This window comes from Gossypium arboreum, chromosome 5 (genome assembly GCF_025698485.1).
Source record: "Gossypium arboreum isolate Shixiya-1 chromosome 5, ASM2569848v2, whole genome shotgun sequence".
NCBI classification, from domain to species: Eukaryota; Viridiplantae; Streptophyta; class Magnoliopsida; order Malvales; family Malvaceae; genus Gossypium; species Gossypium arboreum.
The window spans coordinates 53,086,100-53,112,563 of NC_069074.1; the positions used below are offsets into that span (position 1 = coordinate 53,086,100).

The 26,464-nt window shown below is 33.3% G+C and overlaps 3 protein-coding genes and 1 long non-coding RNA gene across 6 annotated transcripts; 1 reads left to right on the forward strand and 3 right to left on the reverse strand.

Moving 5' to 3' along the window:
• Positions 1-369: 369 nt before the first annotated feature.
• On the reverse strand, positions 370-2,342 carry LOC108451570 (zinc finger CCCH domain-containing protein 15-like). Its single transcript, XM_017749243.2, has 2 exons — positions 1,737-2,342; positions 370-915 (listed from the first exon to the last, which is right to left on the reverse strand). Exons 1-2 carry the CDS (start codon positions 2,340-2,342, stop codon positions 604-606), a joined length of 918 nt encoding a protein of 305 aa, XP_017604732.1. The 3' UTR covers positions 370-603.
• A 5,804-nt stretch (positions 2,343-8,146) lies between these two features.
• Positions 8,147-9,404, reverse strand: LOC128292604 (zinc finger protein CONSTANS-LIKE 9-like). Its single transcript, XM_053027447.1, has 2 exons — positions 9,026-9,404; positions 8,147-8,552 (listed from the first exon to the last, which is right to left on the reverse strand). The coding sequence occupies exons 1-2, from the start codon at positions 9,199-9,201 to the stop codon at positions 8,426-8,428; spliced, it is 303 nt and encodes a 100-aa protein (XP_052883407.1). The 5' UTR covers positions 9,202-9,404; the 3' UTR covers positions 8,147-8,425.
• A 4,315-nt stretch (positions 9,405-13,719) lies between these two features.
• LOC108450343 (putative zinc finger protein At1g68190) lies at positions 13,720-22,448 on the reverse strand. Of its 2 annotated transcripts, none has more exons than XM_053028396.1 (5): positions 22,263-22,448; positions 21,033-21,581; positions 19,130-19,459; positions 18,496-18,720; positions 13,720-13,993 (listed from the first exon to the last, which is right to left on the reverse strand). In XM_053028396.1, the coding sequence occupies exons 2-5, from the start codon at positions 21,549-21,551 to the stop codon at positions 13,949-13,951; spliced, it is 1,119 nt and encodes a 372-aa protein (XP_052884356.1). In that variant the 5' UTR covers positions 21,552-21,581; positions 22,263-22,448; the 3' UTR covers positions 13,720-13,948. The 2 variants fall into 2 exon arrangements, with proteins under 2 accessions (XP_052884356.1, XP_052884357.1); XM_053028397.1 differs by lacking the exon at positions 13,720-13,993 and adding an exon at positions 15,820-16,759.
• Positions 14,647-16,015, forward strand: LOC128293078 (uncharacterized). Of its 2 annotated transcripts, none has more exons than XR_008283123.1 (2): positions 14,647-15,409; positions 15,477-16,015. It is a non-coding gene; the product is annotated as an uncharacterized LOC128293078 (long non-coding RNA). The 2 variants fall into 2 exon arrangements; XR_008283122.1 differs by having other exon boundaries at positions 15,500-16,015.
• Positions 22,449-26,464: the final 4,016 nt, after the last annotated feature.

The window sequence follows — 26,464 nt, forward strand, 5'->3', positions numbered from 1 at the left end:
TCTCTTTTTTCTTTTTTTTTATCTTTCTTGATGCAACTGTATATTATATGTTTTGAATGATTACTATTATCATTAATATAGCACGATTGCAACCTGGAGGACTTTCTTATTACCATTTCGATGTTAAATAAAAATGCAAAAAAATTGTTCAAGTGTTAAAATAGAGATATTGAAGGTTGTATTATGTGTTCAAATTTTATATAAAATATATAAAAACTATGCCTTTAAAATAATATTTAATTTTCATTAAAAATATTAGGTTTTGTGGTAAATTTAAAATTAGATTGAAATTCGATTAAACTTTTAATATGGATAGATACTAGAATTATTCTTCCTACAAAATTAAAAATAAAAAGGAATCAAGATCGATTATATCCGAAGTTTCGAAATTTACGTACCAACGACTACGTGAATATGGTTATCAGAGTTTGAATCTAAAATATAAACAAAAAATCTAATTATTCCAATCGTATAAACTTTGGAGTCCACCATGCCTATTGACTTCCTATATTAAGCAATATTATTTTTCCCAAATTTTGGGGTTCGGAATTAATATGAAGTACATCCACATCTCTATGGCAACCGAGTCATGGATCAAAGTTTTTACCTGGTCGAGGGCTTGAGGAAGCCCATGAACTTCTCTTGTTCAGTTAGTGCATGGCGAAAATGGCATCGATGACCATAGGGACAGACATCACCAGCAAGGATCACTCTGCAAACCTCAGTCTTGTACCTAGGGTGGCGGATTACAGGGCGGAGCTCTTCAATGCCGTGAGCAAACTGGCAGTGGTCACCATATGGACAGGCAGCGGTCTCTTGCCATTTGTTGCAGAGTTCAGTCTTGAACATGCCTTGGTTGTACACTTCCAGTTCAAGTGGCTCTTCCTCCTTTTTTCCTCCTTGCACGTACACCTTCTGCCACACATTCACCTAAAATGATTAGTTAGCTAATACATTATTCCTACTCTTTTTTTTTTTTTTTGAAATACTCGCATTTAACATTGGTATTTGATATTTTTGAACATGGATTTGGAGAAATGATCCTTTTAAAAGCTCTACATACACTGAACATAGTTTAGTCCTTCCAAAGAAGAAGAGGGAATCACATTTAACAAAGTAAACAAGAATATAGAATAGAAGCCAATCATAGCAAATATCTACTTTTGTCAAGGGTAACAATGTTGGGCCAAATTCTTAAGATTCAAACTTAAAAGGGTCAATGGGTTCAGGGATTGGAAATGAAAGAGTTCAATTTCTCTGATCACTCGGCACAAAAATGTGAAGCCGAGCTTCACCTTTAATTCATCATGTTATTTGGATTTTTCAAATTCTTTGAAGTACTAACTTATCCCCCGAGTTCTGCCTAAAAAGCAAAAATAACTAACCAATCATCTCTAAAATAGCAGCCAATTCATTGAAAAACTAAAATAAATAAGACTAGGACGTCAATACATGATACAAATTAATTAAAACAAAACAAGAAAAATATATAAATAGTACTCATTAGCTTATTAAATATAAAACACCATAACACGATTATAGTAGTAGAAAATGACACAAAGGACATAAATTGTCACATTATAATTAAGTTTATATTTGAAGCAATGGTAGACTATATATATATATATATATATATATTTATATTTATAACTGCTACAACATTAATCTAGCTCAAGAAATAAAAATATAGCATTTAGGAATTTATATCAACAACAGAGTAACAATAATAAACTCACCGCTCCACTGAGTTGAGAGGCATTTCCAGACCGAGTTGGTCCCCGATATTTACGACGACGACTCACACCAGCGTTTTGACTGTTTTGACTACTCATCATCTTCAGATATCCATTAGACCTAACAGATATGCTCTTAGGCAACATAACCCTCTCCACATCCCCAGCACCTTCCATCATGCTCGTCGGACACTCGTCAGAAACCTCTTCCTCTCCTACGCCCCCACCGTCACTACCGAGACAAAGCCCTTGAAACTCATTCAGCAATTCGTACGGCGTCGCGCTATAATCAGACGTTGCGAAGTGGTTCTGCATAGAGGCTTGGATCAGTGTGCTGAGTTGCTTGCTGAGGTCGCGGTTTACAGATCGCAAAGCAGTATTCTCTTGGCGGAGTGCCTCCACTTCTTTAGAAGCTTCATGGAGGCGCGTGAGGCAGAGATTATGGCGGTTGATCATATCTTGATGTTGTTGCATGACGTGACGGGGATGGTAGAGATCAAAGAGAGAGGTGGCAGCGACAGCTGAAGGGGAGTAATCTCCTTCGTTCTCCTTATCTTTTGGTTGTTTGGCTAGGACATCGCCATAAAGAGTTGAACCGTCGCCTTGCATTTGCAAATGAAAGTACACAAGCTTGAAAAAACTTTTACAGCAAACAGAAAAAAAAATTAAAATGCAGTAAATAAAAGACCAAAAACACCAGAAAAAAACGATTGAAACAAATAGAAATCGAGTAAATTAATTTGATGCTAATTAATTTGATGCTAACCTGAATCTCTGAAAAAAACCTCTGAATTTATTTTCTAGGATTCTCTCTTTAGTGCAGCGACAGTGAGAGATTTCTTTTTGTTTTGTTTGGGGAGAGAGAAAATGGGAGATGAAAGAATTGGAGGGAAAGGAAGGAAGGGAGAAACTGTTAAAACAAACACGTAACAGAATTTTACCATTATGTCCACCTTTTCACTTATTTTTTACTCGGTTCGCCCCTATGTTTTCCTCCATCGATTTTAACCTTACCGTACCACTTAATAAGGGTATTTAAGCCATTTAATTAATCTAATTAGATTTTATTTTCATGAAAAATTTTATGATTTTCTTGTTCTGTGTTTGAAGACGAAAACCTCGGGTGATTAGACAGGACGTTTGATTTTGATCAGGGTATTTTGGACGGTGCACAGTATTTTGTAAAATATATCTACATTAATAAAATGCCAACCTAAATCTTAAATTTTAAACTTTTAAATAGATATTTAATTTGATTAAAAATTATGAAAATATTTTTTTATAATTTTAAAAATTATATTATTTAAAGACAGTTTAATCTTAATTTTAAGATAAAATTAAAATATATATAGTGAGATTTGAATCTATGCCAATTAAATTGCTAAAACTTTAAATTTACAACTCAATTAAAATTTAATTTAATTTAATTTTATATATTTTATTATAATATACACAATTTATTATCTCTATCAATTGTATATATTAATAATGTTATTCATTGAATTGGTGTTACAAGTCAACTCGACATTAACTCATAATTGATAATAAAATCATTATAAATAATTGTAGTGCATTTAGTATTGTTTATATGATGTATACATGTATTTAAATTTTGTTTTACTCATAATTTAATCTACTTTTTAATTTTAATGCCATACAAATTTTATGTGTTATTATGATAATTAATTAATCTCAAATTATACATTTTATTATTTATTATATATTATTTTTAAAAGTGTTTTAAATCTATGATTTCCATGCATACCTATATAATAAGATTTCTAATACTTACTGTAATTAGAGGTGATCATGGGCCGGGCCGGGCCCAAATAAAATTTTAGGCCCGTCTACTAGGCCCGGGCCCGGTCCGGCCCGAAATATGGGCCTAAAATTTTGCCCAAGCTCGGCCCAAATAAAATTACTAAGCCCGAGCCCGGCCCGGCCCGCCCATATTAAATTTTTTTCTTATTTCATTAAATAAAAAATTTAAAAATATAATAAATCAAATATATTTAAAAACATAAAATAAATATTAAAACAAATAATAATAATACTAAAACAATTCTTAAAACAATACACAAATTAACAATATAATAAAAAATAGTTATATTAAAATTTAAAATAATTAAAAATAAAATAAAAATATATATTAATATATAATTGGGCGGGGCCCGGCCAAAAACTCTTACCCGAGGCCGGCCGATTTTTAAACGGCCTCGTTTTTTGCCCAAGCCCATTTTTGGGCCTATATTTTACCCAAACTCTCCCATTTTTTGGGCGGGCCTTCGGGCCGGGCCGGGCCGGGCCGCCTAGCCCATGATCAGCTCTAACTGTAATGTATTTGACTGAATTCATGTCACAAGCTAATCAGACATGAACTAAACTAGAAAATGACTAAAACTCCTCTTTTCACAAAGTAATATATATTATTATGATAATATTTTTGTCTTTTATATTTTATATAAAATCTATATAAATTATTTAAATAAATGTATAATAGAATTTAAACCTTAGAAATCTTAATCTTCAAATCCTCAACTTTACCAATTAAACAAGTATTTTATATTTTATTGATATAAGATTTAAGGCATATGTTTTTTATACAATATTTAGAATTAATCTATAATCCCAACACAACCCATATATATGAGGATAAATGTGATTTAGCCGTTCATATTCCTTTCCTTCTGTAGAAGAAACAATGCCGATGCCCACCAAGTTAAGAGTTAATCAATATTTAAAGTGTAAGTTAATTGATTTAAGAAGAAGCGGTTATGAGTAGAAGTAGATATTTTATCCAAAAGCAATTATATAATAAAGTTTGAGTAAGTTAAATATTTTTTTTTTGGACCACTATGATTTGAATTTAGACTAATCTTGGAAAAGATAAACACTCGACTAACAAGTTATAACGAGATTCAAAAATATTTACTTAATTATTTAAAATTTTTATAGTTAAATGTATATCAACGAGACAGTATTTTTGAGAAATATTGAAATCAGATTATGTTTTACCGGTAGACAAGTATGATTATTTTACAATGCTGCTAAACCTAACAATTAAATAATTAAAATATTAATTGAAAATGCATTCATTGCCATATCTTTTGTGATGGAGTCACACTTATAGTATTAATATTATAAATACAGTAAAAATATTTGGTAAGTCCTATTAAAAGGGCTGAGACAAATTAATATTTTATTATTAAATAGATTAATTTAATTTTTATTATTAAAAAATTAAATGATGCTAAATTTCAATAAAATTAATATTCATCATTTAATTACGATTTAATAGAATTTATATTTTAAACACATTTTATAATTCTTCAAATAAAATCTTTGTTTGGAATTGAACTATAACAAAAAATTCATATAATTTTTAAACAATAATATTAGTTCTATTACAATATAATCTTATTTGATTGTTTTCTATAGTAAATGAGCTAAATTTATCAATTTAATAACAAAAGATTTTAATCCAATCGCTATAATAGGATATATGAGAGTTAATGTTTGTATATAATTTTCAATACACCATGAATATCAATTATTATTGTAGCAGGTCCAATTTGTCTAGCCCATTATAAACCCAAAAAAATAATAAATTGTAAAATAAATTAAAATTGTCCAAGTCCTTTTACAAATAATAGACCCAAAATTGAAACCTAAATTGAAACCCAAAAATAAAACCCAAATCTATTGGCCTAGACTCTAAGCCCAACCCTAACCATTAAACCTTAAGACCCAAAAACAATTAAAATTATAGTCCAAAATAAAATAGGCCTGATTGGCCCAACATATTTGGAGTCTCTGGAAACCCTTGCGCCGCAGCTCCCCCGCACGGCCTCCTCACTGCTGTACACCTCCGTATGTCGACATCAGTTGAACCTGCGAGAAGAAAATAACAGAATACAGTAGAGCAGAGAAAAAACGTGTATTTGATTATTTTTATCTGGCTATAAAAAGCCAAAGATCATCACTGTATAGGGGACTTTTTTGAATAGGAACACAAGAGATATCAACCAAAATAGCAAAAAGAAAAAAGATTCATTCGAAGGTATTTTCATGCTTTTATAGCCTACGCACATCAAACATAGTATTTTTAAATATATAGATATGCATAGAAAGAAAGATAAAATCCCTTTTTTTACCTTTTTGGTGATCGGAGAGTTTGAAACCGAAAGGTTTCTTCGGGTTATCTCGGCTTTTATGAGGTTTTTTTTGGGTTTTTGGACCCTAGATTTGGGTCGGGGGAGGAAAAAGGGTAAAAGGGGACCAGTTTTCATAACTTTGGCCTCCATGCACGACGGTCGTAGGTGACGGACGAACGGTGGTCCGATCGCCGGAGGCAGATGCCCCAGAGAGAAACCCCAAAGCCCTTTACCTTTTTTTTTTTAAAAAAAAAACATAGCTGAATTCATTTTTTTTAGAAATTTTTGGGTTTAAATACCCAAGTAAAACGACGCCGTTTTAGTCCTTCCCCTAAACGTCCAAAACGAAGCTGTATGGAAGCGACCCGCGCGGCCCAACCTGCTCTATTCAGGATCTGCTCGTTTTCTTTAAGATTGGTTATTTACGCGTTTGATCTCTTCGCTTTTTCAACCTTTTTCAGCTTGGTCCAATTCTGTTTTATTTCTCTTTAATTTTTTACTTTAAATTTTATTTCATTTTCAATTTAGCCCTAGGACGTTTAAAGGAGCCGACATCTGAAACGGTGTCGTTTTGGGGATAGGGATAATTCCCTAACCGGTCCCCACCTTCGTTTGCGCGTCTAATTTTGGTCCTATTTCGTTCTTTTCTTTAAATTTCGCCCCTGTTTTTTGTTTTTATTTCATTTTGGTCCCTCTTTATTTATTTTATTATAATTTTTACTTGTAATTTCATTTTTGTCCTGATTTAGTCCTAAGTTTGTTTGATTGTAGTTTTTTTTGCAAATTTGTTATTTTTTCATTTTAAACCTTTTTTCCTCATATTATTTATTTTAAATTGTTTCATTATTATTTATTTTAAGGCTTTCACGTATTATGTATTTTAAACTATTATCCAATTATATATATAGGTATTATTTATTTTAAATTATTATATATTATTTAGTTCAATTATTTTTATGTATATCTTTTATTTTTAAGTTGTTTTGTATATTATTTATTTTAAATTTCTTTTTACATATTAGTTATTTTATACTCTTTTATATGTTATTTTAAAATATTATATATATTATTTATTTTAACTTGCTTTGTATATTATTTATTTTAATTTGTTTTACGTATCATTTATCTCAAATTATTTTATTTTATTTACATCAAATCGCTTTATATTTAATTTTGTTTCGTTTTGCATCTTTTGTTAATATTGGTATTAAAATGGTGTATCATGTGAATATTGCCATTATATGCTCTAGAAATTATTTATAAATATCTTCATATTGTTGATGTTCATTAACATAGCATCTAATTCATGTATTATTATTCTATACTCCATATCGCCTTTTTATCTTATTTCGTTTAAATCACATCGTATATTAAGATCCAATGTGTTTATCCTATATCGACCGTTTTATTTTTACTCCAAACAAAATAAAAACACATCGTTTTAAATTTCATATTTGCTATTATTTCATAAAAAGAAAATTTTCCGATAAAGGCAATATTCCGTATTTGGAAATTCGAGAGATCGTGTCTTAACGTACTGGGTTTCGATTTTTCTCGTTTGACCCAAATGACCGAATATCCTTTTAAAATTAAAATGCATGAGTTTTGAAAATCAAAAGACAAGCTTATTCTCAAGGGTTTAAAATGTCGTGTCCTAACATGCTGGATATGACATTTTATTACTTCGGGACAAGAAGGTCTTTAGTATCCGCTTCGGGTTATCCAAACATTTTTTGTAAAATTAACATTAATAAAAAAAGAGAATCGTATTTTTTAAATTCTTTACGGATTTTCAACTTTCGACATTAAGACATTAATTAATCGATTAGGTGCCAATTTTGGACGTTACGAGGGTGCTAATCCTTCCTCGTACGTAACCGATTCCTGAACCCGTTTTCTCGAATTTCACAGACCAAAATCACTGTTTTAGTAAAACAATCAAACTGCGAGGTGATCTGATCAAACCTAAACAAAAAAGATTTGTGGCAACTCTATTTTAAAGTCGATCTCCGTTTTTCAAAATAAAAAAAGGTTTCAACAATTATATTCGAATCTACGAAAAGTAGGTTAGATGTCTTCATATATTGAGTTTAAAATTTAATAACTTCAACGATTATATTTAATTTTTAAATATAATTATAAAAATAAAACAGTTAAGATAAAAAAATTAAAATTTAGTTTAAAATATTAAAAGTATAGACCAATACACATTAAATGTATCAATATAAGTCAGTATTAATCAAAACAAGCCAAAATGCATTAATATAACAGACACATCAAAATTTTAATAGCTACTTAATATCAATTTAAGATATAAAAGTAGATACCAACTATCATGTAATACCATCTCTAAAAGAACATACACATGCTTAGACCAGAATCCAATAACATAAATAGATGGGAGAGAAAGAATTGGTTGAGTATAAAATGGAAGATTGAGTAACAAGTGGGAACATACTGAATCTGGAACTGATAAAATATGAAGTGTATATATATATATATATATATATATATATATATATATGAGAATATAGAGGATTAACAGCTCTTTGTCACATTTGGATTATCAGAATCATAGTCCTCCCTCTTCATAATTCTCCCTTTTACTATCTTCTCTACGTCGGTTCTTGCTTTCCGTGATGCACTATTAATTCGTCTTTCATGCCTGAACAACACATGACACTATTAAAAAAAACCAATAATAAAAGATGAATATGAGATATGAATATATGCTCCATATAAAGCTTTAGGCTATGTTAGATGAATAATTCAAGTATCAAACATTCATTTTGATACACTATTGTCTAATTAGATGAATAATTCAAGTATTAAACATAAGTGCTTTAGGCTATGTTGCTGCACAATGCCAAAAAATCATGACACAAGTATCATATATGAATGTGTGTTTAATACGGCTATTTTTAATTTTTTTAAAAAAATTGTTCATGTATTTAGAAGGAATTTTGGGAAATTATATGTCTTATTGTCCAAAAATGAAGAATCAGGCATGATCCTAAGAGCATATATTCAAATATAAGTTTAACCGTTCTAAATATATGAAAATACTTACTCGAGTCATGCCAAACACATAATTGTATCACACCTAAATCCACAAGAAAGGAGAAACTTGATACTCACAGTCGGGCCTTCTTCTTCTCTTTGTATCTCACCATGGCATTTTCTCTGGCCTCTGAATGAAAGCTATCTAAGTCAGGTGAAATGCATGACGCTTCCCCATGTATGATAGCTGAAACACCATTATCAAGACAGTCGGGAGCACTGGTTTCAGCACTGAACCTTGAAACAGACGACATTGCTGAATAAGATGGTGGACTTGTGCAGGCTGAAGTAATGATTCCCTGGAAGTAACGAAAGGTGGTTAGATGAATAAATACATATTAACTTCTTATGTTACTCAAACTTGGGTATGATTGTCGGATTGGGTATAGTTTGACATGGGTTTTACAATCTATGAAGATTAGTCTTTTTGGGTTTTGTGATTACGCGTCCTAACAGTATTTTTAAAACTCGAATTTGAGTTCTCTCTTTTAGGGTACAATGTGTCTTACCATTACACTGAAAACTTGTTAGGATTTAATAGGTTAAAATGTGTCACAAGTCCTAGTACTTTCTGAAAATTAAGAATTTAGTCTTACTTTTCAGATTTTAAAATTCAAATTCAATTGTTAATATTGTTAAATTTATTGTTGTGACATTTTAAAAAAAATTCACTTGATAGCCATGTAATTAAAAAATAATTTTGTAATTAATTTAAATTTAATAGAAAAATTTAATACCGTTAATAGTTGAACATAAATTTTAAAATTTAAAAGTAAAACTAAATTCCTAATTTTCAAAAGGTAAAAGGACTTTGGCACATTTTAACCTATTTAATAAGTAAATTATTTATTCATTTAAAAGTTCTAGTAAATTAAGCCAGGCGCTTTTTGACTTGCAAGGTAAGTGATTCCCTTAGACCTTCGCAACCATAGGCAAATAATAATTGAAATAAGAGCAAAACCCTAAAACATGATTTTTGGGTTTCTCATCCAATAACTCAATCCCAAACTCAGGATCATGTTGGACATTGAGTATTTTGATATTAGTACCTCACCTCTATAGGCTTTGTCACCACAATCTTATTGCATAACAATTGCGAACACGTAAAGCTCACCAAGGGTAGCACTTTATCATGATCAAGCTCTATAAACGTATACATGCTTAACACGTGAAACTATTTAGTCTTCCTTGCCAAGGATAGGTGTTAGGCCCTTCTTTGCATATCTCACACGTGGGATTTCGCCTATATTATCTATGCCCTTGTCCCATCATCACCTAGAAAACTAATTTGTTTCTCAAATGGCCGACCATGAGGAGACTTGCATTGTACACGTTTCAAGGCCCCAAGTTAAGAAAGGATCACCTTTACCTTTAAATACCTCTCTTCAACCACGATAGAGGATCTTAAGTTGACTACTCTCTTTCAACCTATCATTCTACAATCTTACTTGAACCAAACGTATCCCAACCTTATGGCTCTCTGCACACCATTGTGTGAACCACTACTTAAGCCTCCAACCTCCATTTGTCCTCAACACTTTGGTGTGGTTAGCATGGAGCAACATGACTTTTCCCAATGAAAACATCCCTAGGAACCTAATAAACCAAACATTGTCTACACATCCCCTAACTCAAGATGTTGGTCAAACTAGTAATTCCTAGCATGCTACAACCCATATGTGGTTAGCATAGAGCAACATGACTTTCCCCAATGAAACCATCTCTAGGAACCTAGTAAACCCAACATTGTCTACACATCCCCCAACTCAAGATGCTGGTCAAACTAGTAATTCCCAGCATCTTACAACCCATATGTGGAAATTTATGGAAATTGGTATCACCAACCTGGTAGTACTACTTTCTCGATTTCCCCCTCCACCAAATGTTTGTCCACTCTATACTTCTAATGAAAAAGCTTAGAACCCTCAATCTAATCCCAACTCTTCCTCATAGTTGTTTATGGAATCACAAGAATAGATGTGGGTTATGAGAGATCAGAAGCTCTAAGAACACTAAGGCATGAGTATCAATATTGATATTATCAAGAGCAACTTTAGTAAAATAATGAAACCATAAAGCAACTTAGGGCAAATCAACACCCATTCCCCTCGTCAACTAGATAAAGTTGTTTTTTTCTTTGAATGCCTTGGCTAGTCCTCAAACCAAACGAGCACTTATGATACTACATTAAACATTTTCACTCCGTGACCCTCAACACCAAGGATTTGATTGACAAATGAGTGGTTGACGCTTTTACAATAGGGTTGGCTATCAACACTAAAGTATTGCTTTACGAATAATAAGAATTAAAACCTCGTCACTATATATAAGAGAACACAGAAGTTTGCGAAGACTGAAAAAATGGTTTCAACTTTGAGTTTTCTACTTTATCATATAGACAAAGGAATCACCCTATTCAAGGGCGAACTCATGATAGAATTATGATAGAACTCATCCTAGCTTGAGGGCAAACTTGATGGGCCAATGTTAGTAGCTCTATAAATTTGAAAACAAACTAAAAGAAAATTGAAAGAATAAAATAGAGTTGATTGAAATAGTGTTGTATTGTTAATATGTTTGTATCAGTATAAAGAAGTGGTTTATATACATGAGGAAGGTAGGCTAACTTCTGCTAACAACCTATAACAAAATACTAGTCTTAATAATTGACTAACAACTTGCCTAACACATTTACATACTTAATATTCACCCAGCTTCCTCAAGTGGTACGACCCGGAGAAGACGATGAAAATGAGTAAAATTAGACACGGACAGTGGTTTAGTGAGAATATCCGCAACTTAGTCACAGGCTGGCACTTCACCAACAACTAAAGAGCCATTAGCCACATTTTCTCAAAAAAAAACATATCAAGTTTGACATGTTTGAATTTGGAATGTAAGACCAGATTAGCTGCAACAGCCATTGCACTGAAATTATCACACCAAATAGTAGGAGGATCATCAGAACTGAGTTTCAATTCCATCAATAGAGAAACCAACCAGGCAATGTCACTTATGGCTATTGCTAAACTTTGATATTTAGTCTCTGCTGTCAATCTAGAAACAACTTGTTGTTTCTAGAACACCAAGAAATAGATGTATGACCAAGTAGACACAATAGCTGTAGTAGAACGCCAGTCATCAAAATCAAGACCCCGGTTTGGCATCACCATAACCGACCAAAGAAAGTCTATTAGACCATCAAAAAACCAGACCGTAACTAATAGTGCCATGTAAATACCTTAAAATAAGTTTTAATGCTACTATATGGGTTGTAGTGGGGACAAGCATGAACTGACACACACAATTTACAGTATAGGCAATGCTTGGCCGAGTTAAAACCATATACTAAAGAGCCCCACGAGACTTCGGTATTCAGTGGGATTAGCAAGTCGGTCATCCTCATCTTTAAACAAGGTAGATGAACTCACCATAGGCATATGAACACTCTTTGCATTAGCCAAATAACTTCTGTCAAGAAGATCCTAGATGTATTTGCGCTGACACAAGTGAATATTTTCAGAAGATGATATGCCGACTTCAATCCCTAAAAAATAATAGAGATCACCCATATCTTTTAGAGAAAATTCACTGTGTAACTGCTGAACAAAACAGGCTATTTCGTCAGGCGAACTTCTAGTAATAACAATATCATCGACATAAACCAAGACATAGATGGTGAACTTGGTTGAAACTTTAACAAACAATGAGGCATCCGATTTAGATAAGACAAAAATGGAAGAAAAAAATTGCTTCAATTTTTCAAACCAAGGACGAGGTGCTTGCCGTAAGCCGTATAATGCCTTTGTCAAATGACACACCAACTGCTCATCATTATGAGCATATTGAACATAACCTAGAGGTTGCTGTATGAAAACTTCGTCAGTCAAGTCTCCATTTAAAAATGCATTGTTTACATCAACTTGACGAAGTTGCCAACCATTAGACACCGTAACAGATAAAATGGTTTGGACAGTAGCAGGTTTGACCATCGAGCTAAATGTTTCTTTGAAGTCACACCCAGACACCTGTAAACATCCCTTCGCTACCAATCGTGCCTTTCATCGATCAACCGTCCCATCAATATTCTTTTTGACTTTAAAAATCCATTTGCACCCAATCACTTTCTGACCAGAAGGTAAATGAACAAGTTCCTAGGTAAAGTTAGCTATTAAAGCATCAAACTCTGCTTGAACCGCTAATTTCCATTCCTTATGAGTAAGAGCTTCCTCAACAGAGCTTGGTTCAAAATCTATAGCATCTTCTGAAAAAACCTTGGGTCTAAAAATTCCGGCCTTAAACTGAGTAACTATAGCATGAGTATTCTTTGGAGATACAGGAGGAGCAGTGACAATCTCAATAGGTAATGGAATAGCTTCAGTAGAAAGATGATGTTCCATTAGACCAGACTTTAATTCAGCCAACGGCTCAACTAAGGTGGCTTGAAGTGGACTATATGTAGCTGGGGAGGCAACTGAACCAGACTGCACTGAATCACAGCTATGACCAGCCATAAGAATTGTAGGCAAAGACACAATGGTTTTGCTAAACTCTGTAGTAGGTCAAGAAGACGAAGACTGAATAATAGGAACATATGTGGGAACACACATAGGTGTCTAAACTTTGTTCACAACAGACAAGGGAAATAAGAACAGATACTCATAAAAAAATAACATAATGAGATACAATCACCTTACCATCTGGTGTGAGGTAACCAATTCAAACAATTCCATATATGTAGTAGCAGAATGTGAAAAGGGCAATTTATGTGATTTCCTTTTCTGACAGGCAACACAAATATTATCAAGGCATTTTTTATTTAAAACAATTCCACACTTATTAAGAACACTTTTGACAGTTACAGGAGAAGGATGATCAAGCCTTTTATGCCATAGTGTAAAAACATCATCATCTGAAGGATAATCATGGATCCGAGTGTTGTGAATAGAAGGATTTAAAGTAGGAGAAACAGATGGGTCTACAAAAAACTGATAAAGACCATCACAAACTTGGCCTCGCAGTAAAATTTCCTGTGTCTGGATGTCCCTAATAACACATAAGAGGAGTGAAATTCAAAAAATACATTATTGTCGGTAGTAAATTGAGAGAAGACATAAGGTTTTTCTAGATGCTAGATACACACAAGACATTAGAAAGATGTAATAATTTCTTCGTTGTTGGTAAAACAGTATTCCAAATGGATGAAATTTTAATGGGAGCCCCATTTCCTATTAAAAGAGAAGAGGTTCCTGTATAAGATGTGGATGCATTTAAACTAGACGCATTCTGACAGACATGATAAGTGGCCCTTAAGTCTAGATACCATGATGAGGTTCCTACCGGCATAGGAACATATGAGTTAGAATTATCAAAGTTGGAACCATATTGCGTAGCATTCAAAAAATTAGACGCATGAAAATCAGGAATTCAAGGTAGCCCAACACACTGTTAGGAGTCAACATCAAATACACGAGCTCGTGGTTTAGTTCGCCATGAAACTTTAGGAGTATTATTTGGCATAAAGCCTCCAAGATCAACATAATTAGCATTAGGCCCAAGTGAAAATTTTTTACTAGTATTGGCCTGCTCACTATGCAGCCCATTATTCTGTCCAAGAGACTGCCCAGCATTCGGCCCAACAGACTGCCCAGCATTCAGCCTAACAGACTACCCAGCATGCAGTCCAAGAGACTGCCCAGGAATCTGCTTAAGATATTACCCAGCATGAGCCGGCCTGTGCACCAAAGTAGATGGCCCAGTACTACGTTGGCCAAAATCATTCCCCAAATTGTGCTGCACATTACGACCAAAGAATGGTCTAGCATATGAGCCACAAAAATTAGACGGACCACCAAACTATGCATTAGTCGATCCACCTGCAAGGCCAAATCCATACCCAGCATCACTAGGGCACGAATAGTCAAAATTAGGAGCCCTAGCTTGCGGCCGATAATTGCCACCATTTTGCAAACCTCCTAACGAATTATTTCTAGACCCAAAACCCCCGAACAAACTAGAACGGCCAGCAAACTCATCCCCTCGTAACCCTTGGCTATCATGCAAAGAAGAAAACTGCACCGTGGTAGAGCCGTTCAGGCGGCCATAATTACGGTTGAAACAATAGAAGTAGCATTGTACCAAATGACTAAAGCGGCTGCATATTTGGCACTGTGTTCGTGGTCGAAACCCTCACCCACGCGAACCTGCTACCACGCGCATCTCGCAAATCGGAGGCAACCATCGTAGCGATTAATGTTTCGATTAGATGAGCATGCATTGAAACCTCACGCGCCGCTCACATTTTTCTACTCTCAAATTCCAGAAGAACAACAAGGTGTTGGAAGGGAAAGGTCTCCATCGAGAATGAAGCCAACGTTAAAATCGCATCAAAGTCTGACGAGAGACCAGTCAAAATAACTTCCACTTTTTTGGTCTCTGACACCTCCAATCCAGACGTTGCAAGTAATACACAAACATTTTTGTATTTTTGTTGTATATTCCTTAACAGTTAAATCACCCTTTTTCATAGAGTGAAGATCATGTTTAATATAGGAGATTTTTGCACCAATAGAAGCAACGAAAAGATGATTCGCTGTACTCCATATCTCACATACAGACTTAGAAGAGGTAAAGTATGAAAAAAGAAAACTTATTGTAGATAGAAGCCATGAAGCTAACAACTTATCTTGTTGATTAAATGCATATGCCTCTGGATTTGGAGTGAGCCCAACTTCGGGAGAAGTAACGAACTGAGGCAGAGTAGAAAGCGTGCCCTCCAAGAATCCTTGTAGCACATACCCCTCTATGATCAGCCGAATATGGTGCTGCCACTGGACAAAATTGCCTTCCTCAAGTTTCACTGTGTCATAGCGCGGAAATGAATGGATTAGATGTGTGCTGGAGAAGGTCTAACTCACAGGATCAGCAGAGATAGAATCGACTGATGGTGCCATGTTGCGAAAGAGAAATCAGGTACTAGGACTAGGCAACTGATACCATGTTAGTAGCTCTATAAAATTGAAAACAAACTAAAAGAAAATTGAAAGAATAAAAGAGAGTTGATTGAAATATTATTGTATTGTTAATCTGTTTATATCAGTATAGAGAACTGGTTTATATACATGAGGAAGGTAGGCTAACTTCTGCTAACAGAATACTAGTCTTGATAACATACAACTTGCCTAACACATTTGCATACTCTAATAGCCAACAACACTCGCGCTCTTCCAATTCACTAAGGAGTTTCAATTCGTCAAGAAATGTTTCTTCTCATTTTGAGTCATTCAAGGATAGGAGAAGGCAAGGCCCATATTGTAAGTTTGACAACTACACCACTTATGAAGTCTAGTAGTTTTGAAGGTAGCTTTAGGGATCAATGTCAATTCCACAACAACTTAGGGCTTAAAATGGAAGATTGTATCTTATTAAAAGACACCATGGAAATGAAGAAATGAGAGCGCAATCTTGGATAAATATAGAAATGATCCCATGGTGGTTTCGAGAAAACCCTCTGACTACATAACTTATGGGGTTCACTCTGTCACGAATAGAAAATCCATAAGCATAATTTGACAACCTGAAGACCCCAACTTCCAACAGTCGTACCATCTCTTCATGTTTTGTTGAACAGGATCACTCATTCCCTTCAGTAAGGATTGAAAGTTCCCTGTACTTGTCAGGAGCTTTTGTCGTTGTAAGACTATTAGAACTAACCCTGTTAGAGTATTGTTGCCTCCGACCATCAGATCCCTTATTTCCCATTCCTTTAGCTCTTCAATTATTATTCCTGGCCATATCTCCAAATCCTAAAATCTTAAAAACAAAAAAACAAAAAAAAAAGAACCTGAAACTTACCAAAAGACCAATTACGTTAAAGAAATTCAATAAAAAAAAACTTACACCGATTTCTTCACAGCCTCTTTAAAACTTTTACCTTATTTCAATCGCTAAAAGAACAAAAGTCATTCAAAATGCCAGAATCAAGCAATTTGTAGAAGAAGTGTATAAAGGAAGATAAAAAAAAAAATTCTAAAGACAAATACCCTCGTGCCACGTCGTGCACAATTATGAAACATCAACTCCCCCTCCAATCTCGAGAAAATGCATGTCGTCCTCATTTATTGGTGAATATCAACTAGCGCCCTTTTCAAATTCAAATAAACAGCGATACAACGTTTTCATCTACACGATACGCACTCCCTTTCTACCAAGCATGCATCATATGCATGATCACTTTTACTCGTCACAGAAATTGAATCAATTCAAGGAATATTACTTTATAACCTCCCTTTCGATTTAAGGAGGGGAAAGGGACAAATTGTTCAAGGCACCTCGCCCATATAGACTTTGCCGCCACAAGCTTATTGCACAATAACCACGAACATCTAGACCTAGCCAAGGGTAACACTTCACTGGGGTCAAGCTCTATGAAGGTACATATGCTTAGAATATGGAGCTTTTTTAGTCTACTTCGCCAATGACAAGTGTTAGGCCAAGGAAAAGTGTTAGGCCTTTTCTTACATGTCTTGCACATGGGACCTCACCTAGGCTATCCCCATCCCACCGTTGCCAACCTAGAGTAGTATTGTGTCTCCCAAGTGACTGACCATGATTGAGTCTACACGATGCATGTCTCAAGACCCAAGGTTAAGAGAGGGCCACTCTCACCTATAAATACCTCTTTTAACTATGGGTAAAGGATCTTGGGCTGACTACTCCCCTTCAACCTCTCATTCTACAATCCTACTTGAATTAAACCAAACAAATCCCAACCTCTCATGGCTCTTCACATACCACCATGTGAATCGTCACTTAAGCCTCCAACCTCCCTTTTCCTCAAATCATTTAAAGATAATGGAACTCACAAATAAAAGGTTTAAAGCTATCCTACACGAACTTAGATAAGTTCTAACATAACCTTTTTTTAGTACAACGAAGATTCGAACCCAACCCAAACTATTACCGAGAAAGTTGAACACTAGGCCAATAGGCCACAACTTGGGGTTTGACATAACTATTTTTTATATTCTCTAAGTTTTTCTATGTATTTAAAAGTTTAGAGTACTGTTTCTTCATACATGCATACATCCAAATATGTGTCAAACATGAATGTCAACTATGAATACTTTAAGAAAAGGGAAGAATATATTTAAGTACTAATTTAACCATGACTATCTAGCTAGACAAAAATTTCAAATTATTTTGAAAAACTATAACATTATCACTAACATAATACATAAATTATTTATTGATATTTTTTTCTGATTATGTTCATTTGGAACTTATAAAGCATAAAAACCTCTCTGTCAAGGGATTTTCTAAGTGTTGAACATGATTCTGAAATGACTAAAAATGTGTTGAACCAAAAAAAAAAAAAAAAGATTAGGTCAAAACAATGTCAAGACACAACTTGACACATCCAGTACTGATTTGGTTTTAAAGGGTTCTTTTAATGTTCAAGTGCACAAATATCCAAACACAAGTCTCCTACCAGAATATTTGTATTATAAAATCGGAAGATTCAAAAAAAAGAAAGCCACGATCCTAACCTCCATTGATATGGCATTAACATTATTGGAGTTGTTGAAGGCCTTCTTCTTCATAGATGAGCTTGGAACATCTTTACTAGCAAGCGGTCCCCTGGTCGGGTGTTGATCAACACCAAAAAGGTCTTCAAAGTTGCGGAAAGATAAATCAATATCAGGTATGTTAAAATCATCTTGGCAAAATGTGTCTTCACAAACTCCAAGATCTTGCATATTTTGGGACCATAACTGTGGAATTCAATTATGAAACACTGTTAACTTCAAAGACCCATCATTCTCAAATAATTAAGTAGCCATTCCTAATTTCCTAAAATATAAGTTAAACGCCCGGCTATGAGAATTATCAGGCATGTTACACAGACTCAAGCTCTAGATAAGGTATGTGTTTGAACGAAGAAAACAAAGAATCCAGATAGCATCATATCCTATCACAAACACAAATATCATATATTGATACATCAGGAAAAATATTAAGTTCTATCAATTATGTACGGCCTATGCAATTGCCAGCCATAAAAGAAGTTTTCTATCCTCAAAGAACCCTACGTTCAATCAATTATGAATTAAACATGAGTAGTGATCTACGGTTAATAATTAACCATCTATTTCAATGACTTGTGTGATCAGTGGAACAAACCTGACTATTGCGGATTGGACTTTTACATTGCCAAATAGATTCTCCGTAAAAAGGCATCCCGGAAGTTGAAGACGACAATAGGTTCTCCATATCCGTATTTAGCTCCTCGAGCGGATTGTCACTTTGGTGGATATTTGTATCAGTATCTTGGACTAGATTACTATCATCGTTTTTTGAAGAGTTGCATATTGAAGAAGATGTGTCTGCTTGTTCTAGGCTACAATTGAGAGGCAAATGGCAATCTCCCTCAGTGAGCTGAAATTTTTTCAGGTCAATAATCTGTTGTAGAATCAGTGAAGTATTTTTCAATTGCTGAACTCTGCTAATAACCTGCAATAACAATAACAAGAGCACAATAAAGAGGTTAATAATCTCTCCTTAGCCCTCAGGAACTATGAAGTGTGTTATTAATCTATATTATATATGCCCTGAAGAGCAAACTCTTAGTGTCAAAAGGAGTTCCAAGTTTGAAATGACCTAATTCATCGTGGTTTTAAGTCATCCGATTACATTTCAAAACTACAGATTACTATTGGTTTTAATATCCATTACATTCGTTTACCCAGGCTATGTTACTCGGACATAGGTGTATGTCAAAGATGGTTACGTGTTTGATAGGAATGTGTTTAGTTTTTTCTAAGTTTTTCCATATATTGGAGATTCCTTGGAAGCTCATATCCAAAATTCATTGGATGCGGGTACATCAAGAAAAATGAAGAGTTGGAAGAAGATAGTATCCTGGAACATGTCTTAGGTAGAAATGAAGAATCTATTGCACATCCAAAATTCTACAAAAAAAGCCCAGTAGATTAAACATTTTACAGATGGAAAGACCACCATGTGGAAGAAAAGAAAAGGAGATTTGAAAATGAAGAGTAGTAGTTAAAAAAAATGCAATGCAGTGCATTGCTCTTGGGCTGAATAGTTCTGTTATATGGTGTATCAAGTATTCATAGGACTTCAGATACTAATGTGTGTGTATATATCTCTTAAAATGAAGAGCTATCATCCTTGCACCAATAACTAAGCAGCAGCAGAGTATAATATCACTAATTAGTTTCAGTAGGTTAGGAAAAGGAGTCAGTCCTGGTGCTATCAAATGACAGGCAGCTCCATTCAGGTAATTTGCTCTGTCTTCATTTTAATTAAAAAACATGTGTCCAATACTAGTATCTAACACATATTAGGATATGGGTATAGAGACATTTCCTCCAAGGACCCTCCAAATACATGAAAAAACTTAGAGAAAATTGAACCTACCCCTTTCAGACGAATACCTGAATCTGACAGTCACACCTAGGTCCGAGTAACTTACGCTTTCAGTTCACTGATCAAATAACCTGATTTTCTGATTGACTGACATATCGATGTTAACTAGGGCCTAAGTAGGCAGGTGAGAATCCTTAAGAAACTTGAGTCATTATTTTAAAACACATCTTTCTAGTGATTCTTTTTTTAGATGACAGGGTTGTATTATTTAAGCATGGTTTTAGGTACAATATAATGCATTTAGCATAATTTTTCATTTTAGGCAGGACAACTGGTGAACTTCAGGCTATCTAATTTCAGGTACAATACAAGGATATGTTCAGATTTTCCTTTTTTCTTACGTTTTTCCATGTATTTGGAGATACATAGAGAGGGTCATCTCCAAATACTCATTCGAACATCTTTTGGACATGAATACATCAAGAAAAATGAGGAGTCAAAGCAACAAAGTTTAGAACGGCTTACCCTAGGTTACTTAAGTTTGCTGCATATTACTGGGATCATGGTCACAAATTGTCAATAAAAATGTCAACGGTGCATGCATAGCCATAGCTGATTATAAATATAAGAATTCAAGAGAAATGTAAACAAATCACCAAGCTCTACTTGCTAGTAAATGCTACCATGAATTAACCTTGGTTCGTTGACAGTTTGATCCAGAGTTGTGTCCTGCAGCAGCGAGAGAAGTCATGCCGGATTTACTCAAAGAGACTCCGGCTCCCAAAGAAGACTGCCTTAAGTTCCCAGGTTCAACTGCTATGGGATTCATAGAAATACATGAATTGGACAAAGCCTGGTCTTGAGTAGCATTGTTATCCAATTCATTCAATTCAAAACCCCACAATGCTGCAAAATCCTTAGCCGAAGGGCACCCCAAATAGCTACTAACTGCTCGTCTCTGGTGGAGGTGGTGAGAAGAAACATCATGGACACTTTGGTCACAAACACGACACAAGAACATTCTGTGATTGAAACAACAAACATGTGATGGACGGTGCCGGCACAAGTCACAGAGGAGGGTACGAAGATGCCGGTTTGAAAGTGCATTGGCCGAATGGACCTTCGCGTCGCAAGAAAGGCACAGGTGCGCTGCATCAGACTTGCAATAAACAACTGGTCTTGAAGTTGTGCAGAACTCACAGCTTTTCTCCATTTCAAAGCTCCAAAATTCAAAAAATGTATTCTGGTATGTATATATATTCAAATCGTCAATTCAAATTCATGAGCTTGATAATGAAGAAAAATAGCATATTCTTTTAACGAAGAAATCTCCAACTTCACTTTCAGGATCTACAAAAGTTTATAATAAATACTGAGAAATCTAGAATATATATGTTGGTTGGAGTTCAATTTTGTGTGCGTGTTTGAAGTACTTGAATTTGTATCCAAACATAGGTGTGCGAATATGATCCTCCAAAGACTCTTAAGTAAATAAAAATCTTGAAATAAAATCAAATTTATTCATGTTCGACGGTGTGAATATGGAATCTGATTTAGAGATCAAAGGCACCTTACAAGCTTACACAGTATACAGAAAATTCGATTTTCTTAACGAAAAGGAACGAAAGAACCCTTAATTTCTATCAGTTCTAACTGCAAAAGGAAAAAATAAATAAATAAATAAAAATCAGTAATATGACAAATTCAGCAGAATTATTCTTTCATGCAACTCCATTTTTTTTTTGTCCGTGTTAAGAAATCTCCACAGCCAAGTAACTTCTAACAAAAATTGAAAAAGAAACAATCAAAATATAAATAAACCTCAGATATAACACTATACATCTATTCAGCTGATCGATTACACAAAAGAGATCTAAGAAACAAAGATCCAAAATTCAACAAATCCAATATGAACGATATATACCTTTGTGTTTGTTTCCCGAGAAAAACAAACAAAGCATGAAAGTTTTAAAAAGAAATCCAAGAACGTTCTGAATAAAATAGAAAAAGAAAACTGTGAGCTTTTTTATTGAGTTCTCATTTATCTTCACATTTCTTTCTCTATTTTCCCTTTGCTCGCTCTTTTCATTCAATTATCTATCCCTTGTGCCTTGTTTGGCTGACGTGTGCAGCGAAAGCGTGAACTTTATGCTGACGTGGAACTAACACGTTGCCCTTTGTGGGACCCGCCAACGTTATCCATTGTGCATGTGAAACTGTTTCGTTTGGCGTTTCAGTTCTCTCATATCAAGTGATCCAGAAGTTTACCCGCCACACCAATAGCCCCTCGCCACGTTGTCGAACGGTTGCTATGAATGACGGCTGCAACCTACACAACCATTAATTATGTTCATCCAATAAAAGAAGTGTCAAAACTCTGAAAATTAATCCTTTATTCAACATGGCCAAGTACAAAAATTTACTTTTGATCCGCAAGCTTTTACTAATGTTTCTTTTTCGTCCACCACTTGCATAAAACTTATATTTATCATCACAATATTTATTACTGTTTTATTTTCATCCATATTCTTCTAAACGATTTTTATATTCATCCATTTTCTATCAAAAAATAAAAATTAACAAAAATATCAGTTTAGCCACCTGAAATAAAATTTAAATATTTATGAGATTCATGTATATCTATATTTTTAAATTAATTAAATTTTCTTCAAATTACTTTTAAAAAGCTCATTTATTCTTTTTTTTTAAATTTTCTCCCGAATCTCTTATTTTTTGATATCTTGTTTATGTAGCTTAATGCCTTTAAAATTAGTTTTATATATTCAACTTCTCAACTCTTTCATATTATTAATATCATTTTTTTATTTTCTCATAAAAATAATTATATTCAAATAAAGTAAATGGGTTAATTTTTGTTTTCAAACACAAAAGGTAATTGATGAAAATTAGATATTAGTAAAGGTCATGGATAAAAGTGAAATACTAATGAGAGGTTAAGGATGATAAATGTAAAATTTAAAAGTAATGTATGAAAATTGAATTAAATAAAGTTTTGCTAGAAATGTTCATGAATGATAATAAATTTTATTATTTTCTAAAACAATATGAAATAAATTAATATTTTTAAATAAATACAACTTTAAATTTCTAAGCAATAAAATTTTTTGAAGTTTTTTTCAAATATAGTCGTTAGTTTCCATATATACAATAATTAATTTGTTAGTTTTCAATATGTGCCGCTAGAAGTGCTTGTTTCCATTTTGGGTCAATATATTACTTAAGGGTGAGCAAAATTTGATTTGACTCAAAAAAATAGAAAAGAGTTTGAATTTTGAATTATTCGAATTGAGTTAATCGAATCAACTTGATTTTTTTTTCAATTCGAGTCGAGTTGAGTTTTCGAATTTGAATAACGTAAATAATTCAAATAAATCGAATATCAAATTATAATATTTTAAACGTTAAATTTATATTATTAATTAGTCTATTTATTTTATATTTTTACCCCCAACCCTTTTACTTTTCCCCAAAACCTTTTACTACCCCAGCCTCCTTTTACCCCCAAATCAAAATCCTCCCCAAAAAAACCCTAAAATTTCCCCCAATCTTCTCCTTCATCAGCTCCCCCTATATATCCCACCCAATGAAATCCCTCTCCCGTCCAATCATCCCTCATCCATTTTCATTACTATCGTCCACCTGAGCTTCGTTACTACTTCGCCCAACTCCTACAACTGCCAAGTTAAGCTTCACATGACTTTAAGGATTAAGGAAGCTGGTCTGGAAACTAAAAACAGTAAACCCAAAATCAAATTCCTAAAAGGTTATTGTTTGGAAACTAAAAAATATTCGTTACGTATTTGTTCGCTCCTCATCCCTTCATGAATTTACAAAAATTTCTTAAAATTGAATTGTTTAATCACATTGAATTTTCTATTAACAATAAATAGTAATAATTTTATTTATGTCTACTATTTATATTATTGAATTGTTATATCTGTAATCATGCTGAATCTTTATCAATTTTTGTTAAAATTAAATTATTGATAATGCCATAAAAATTAGTGTTAAAATTTTTTGTTGGTATCAATTTTACATTTTATCTTTAAAATAGCTTTTATTAATTTTTTTACATTTAATATATATTTTAATTTCAAAATACATAGTAAAAATAATCAAAAGAAAATTGAAGCAATCAACAAAACTAATTCATATATAAAGATTAATAAATAAATTATTAGGGGATGAAAGTTAATAATAAATTTGATTACGGTGAGTGGCAGTGGCTACAACCTACAAGGACCCTAAGTTAGCATGTCCACTCCCCCGCCCACAATTAGAACTGATGTGTTATTGTTACCAGTTTGTTGTGTACTTGTGTTATTGTTGCTGGTTTATTAAACTTTTATTGTGTTGTTTTTATTATTATTATTTTTTTGTTTTGTTGTTTGGACTGATGTAGTTTTTTGCTATATTTTGGGCTTTTGCTTATATTTTCTATTGTAATCTTGTTGTGTTGCTGCTATTGTTTACTTGGATTCATATAGTTTACTTGGACTCATGTTGTTTTGCTTTTATTTGTTCACTTTTTTGCTTCAATTTTTCTTTGTATGATCATGTTTAAAAATTTTAAAGAAAATTATTTTTAAAAATTACATAAAATAAACAACACCAAGGTCATTCTTTTAATTTAACTCGAACAAATGTATTCGATTCGGTTCGATTTGAATTTGTTAAACTAAGCTTTATTTGATAATATGTTTTGATATAACAAATTAAAATATTTTTAAATAAAAGTTAAGTTGAACAAATTGATAAAATCAAGTTGAAATGGTTTCAATTAAATCAAACATTTTCAATTATATTTTAACTGTTTTCAAACAAGTTAGTATTGCTCTAAGATACTTTTTGTCTAAGTATCGATAGTTTTCAAGATATCGATACCCATTCTAAAATTGATACCAAATTGACATTTTGTTTTCAATTTTCACAAAAAGTATCGATACCTTTTACCATGTATCAATAAATTTCCTTTGGTATCGTTGCAAACTAAATTTAACAGTCACTGAATCAGGCATTAAATGCTAATAGTATCGATACTCGTAGAAAAAGTATCGATACCTTTTGTTGCAAGTGAATTAAATGATATAGTATTCTCATCCGAACAACTCTATTCACTCTCACAACAACCATAATGGTTGGAAATCAATTAGATGATATAAATACCATATTCCCAAGGTTTAGCAACAACAAGAGACATGTACAAAGCTTAAAGATCAATAAAAACAACCTAAGAGCTTAATTTTTTCATTCCTTTTCTTGTAAACACTTGTGAGCTTTCATTGTAATCATTTAGCTCAAGTGTTCTTTTTCATATTAGTTCTTAATTGGAAAACATTCTGATCTTGTAAGGATTACTTCTTAGTTTGCTTATTTGTTCTCTTTGAGAGAAGGTTAATTCTTAATGTTTGGGTAGAAACATTAAGGGAGTGCAATCTTAAGGTTTTGGGGCATAAATCTTAAGAGAGTTATAATGTTAAACTTTATCCTCAAAGGTTATCAAATTAGTGAATTTTGAGAAAGTCCTTAGTTGTAGAAAGCTAAGGTAATGGAGTAGGCAATTGAGGTCGAACCATTATAAATCCTTCTATTCTTTATTGTATATTTTTCATTGCTTCCACCATAATTTCTCAAAGGTCAATTCAACCTCCCTATCGGTAATCTCAAGTTGATCTTTTTGAGCTAACAATTAGTATCAAAGCTAGTCTCTAAAGATAGTTTAACAACCAAAAGAAGATCCTTGGAGAAGTTCAAATGATCATCAACTTATCCTACAACAATGATGTCTACTTCTGGGTAAATTTTCTTTGGTGAGTCTCAGTCTATCTTCAAACCTCCTTATTTCAACGGTGCTAACTATTCTTATTGGAAGGCAAGGATGATGTTGTTAGTTGTTAATCCAAGCAAATAATCTTGCCGTTTGGGACATTATTATGGATGATCCTTCAGTTCTATCCAAACAATAAGGAGAACTTTTAGTTCCAAAAAACAAGAATGAATGGAATGAGAAGATAAGAGAAGCATTCAACTCAATTTCAAGGCAATGCACTTTTTATTTTGTGCACTTGGTCTGGATGAGTAAAGTAGAGTTTTGTCTTGTTCAAA

What these genes read in the sequence shown, in the direction of transcription:
- LOC108451570 (XM_017749243.2), bottom strand. Translation starts at nt 2,342, where the DNA reads ATGCAAGGCGACGGTTCAACTCTTTATGGCGATGTCCTAGCCAAACAA. An exon ending in CCTCTCAACTCAGTGGAGCG is followed by an intron (nt 916 to 1,736) that starts GTGAGTTTATTA and finishes AATGTGTGGCAG; the next exon opens with AAGGTGTACGTGCAAGGAGG.
- LOC128292604 (XM_053027447.1), bottom strand. Translation starts at nt 9,201, where the DNA reads ATGTCGTCTGTTTCAAGGTTCAGTGCTGAAACCAGTGCTCCCGACTGT. An exon ending in GAGAAGAAGAAGGCCCGACT is followed by an intron (nt 8,553 to 9,025) that starts GTGAGTATCAAG and finishes TGTGTTGTTCAG; the next exon opens with GCATGAAAGACGAATTAATA.
- LOC108450343 (XM_053028396.1), bottom strand. Translation starts at nt 21,551, where the DNA reads ATGGAGAAAAGCTGTGAGTTCTGCACAACTTCAAGACCAGTTGTTTAT. An exon ending in CAAACTGTCAACGAACCAAG is followed by an intron (nt 19,460 to 21,032) that starts GTTAATTCATGG and finishes TTGTTATTGCAG; the next exon opens with GTTATTAGCAGAGTTCAGCA. An exon ending in GTCCAATCCGCAATAGTCAG is followed by an intron (nt 18,721 to 19,129) that starts GTTTGTTCCACT and finishes TGAATTCCACAG; the next exon opens with TTATGGTCCCAAAATATGCA.